Below are 727 nucleotides of genomic sequence, written 5' to 3'. Positions count from 1 at the left end.
GGCAGCGCGGGCGCCCAGCCGGCGCCCGGCAGGGACGGCTTCCAGCAGTGGCTGAAGGATGGCACAGTGAGTACCCCCGGGGCCGGCCGGGGTGGGCCTGAGCTGACCGTAATCCTAACCCTGTCCCTCCTTGCAGGTGCTGTGCCGGCTCATCAACAGCCTCCACCCGCGGGGACAGGCGCCCGTGGCCAAAATCCAGGCGTCGGCCATGGCCTTCAAGCAGATGGAGCAGATCTCGCAGTTCCTGCAGGCGGCCGAGCGCTACGGCATCGCCGCCACCGACATCTTCCAGACCGTGGATCTCTGGGAGGGTGAGTGACCCCGGGGCCGTGGGGTGGGACAGGGATGGGGATGGGGATGGGGATGGAGCTGAGCCTGCTGTGGGTCCTCCAGGGAAGAACATGGCGTGCGTGCAGAGGACCCTGATGAACCTGGGCAGCCTGGCCGTGGCCAAGGGTGATGGGCTCTTCGTGGGAGACCCCAACTGGTTCCCCAAGTAGGTGCTGGGGGTGCTGGAGGCCGGGCTGTGGGGGTCCCTTGGGGATGCTGACACCCGCTGTGCCCGCAGGAAGTCGCAGGAGAACCGGCGCGTCTTCTCCGAGGACAAGCTGAAGGAGGGGCAGAGCGTCATCGGGCTGCAGATGGGCACCAACCGGGGCGCCTCGCAGGCTGGCATGACGGGCTACGGGATGCCCCGCCAGATCCTCTGAGCCCCTCTGGACCCCCC

The 727-nt window shown here is 68.4% G+C and overlaps 1 protein-coding gene across 1 annotated transcript in view; it reads left to right on the top strand.

Moving 5' to 3' along the window:
* IGSF9 (immunoglobulin superfamily member 9) overlaps positions 1–721 on the top strand; it is a 19,508-nt gene extending 18,787 nt beyond the window's left edge. Inside the window, exons 17-20 of the mRNA XM_031065297.1 lie at positions 6–66; positions 137–311; positions 394–496; positions 569–721. Coding sequence (XP_030921157.1) covers positions 6–66; positions 137–311; positions 394–496; positions 569–710 — 481 coding nt within the window. The 3' untranslated portion in view covers positions 711–721. The remainder of the gene's footprint in view (positions 1–5; positions 67–136; positions 312–393; positions 497–568) is intronic.
* The last annotated feature ends 6 nt before the right edge of the window (positions 722–727 follow it).

The sequence above is a fragment of the Geospiza fortis genome, unplaced genomic scaffold (assembly GCF_000277835.1).
Source record: "Geospiza fortis unplaced genomic scaffold, GeoFor_1.0 scaffold567, whole genome shotgun sequence".
In the NCBI taxonomy this organism is placed as follows: domain Eukaryota; kingdom Metazoa; phylum Chordata; class Aves; order Passeriformes; family Thraupidae; genus Geospiza; species Geospiza fortis.
This window is presented reverse-complemented; position numbering and strand designations above follow the sequence as displayed.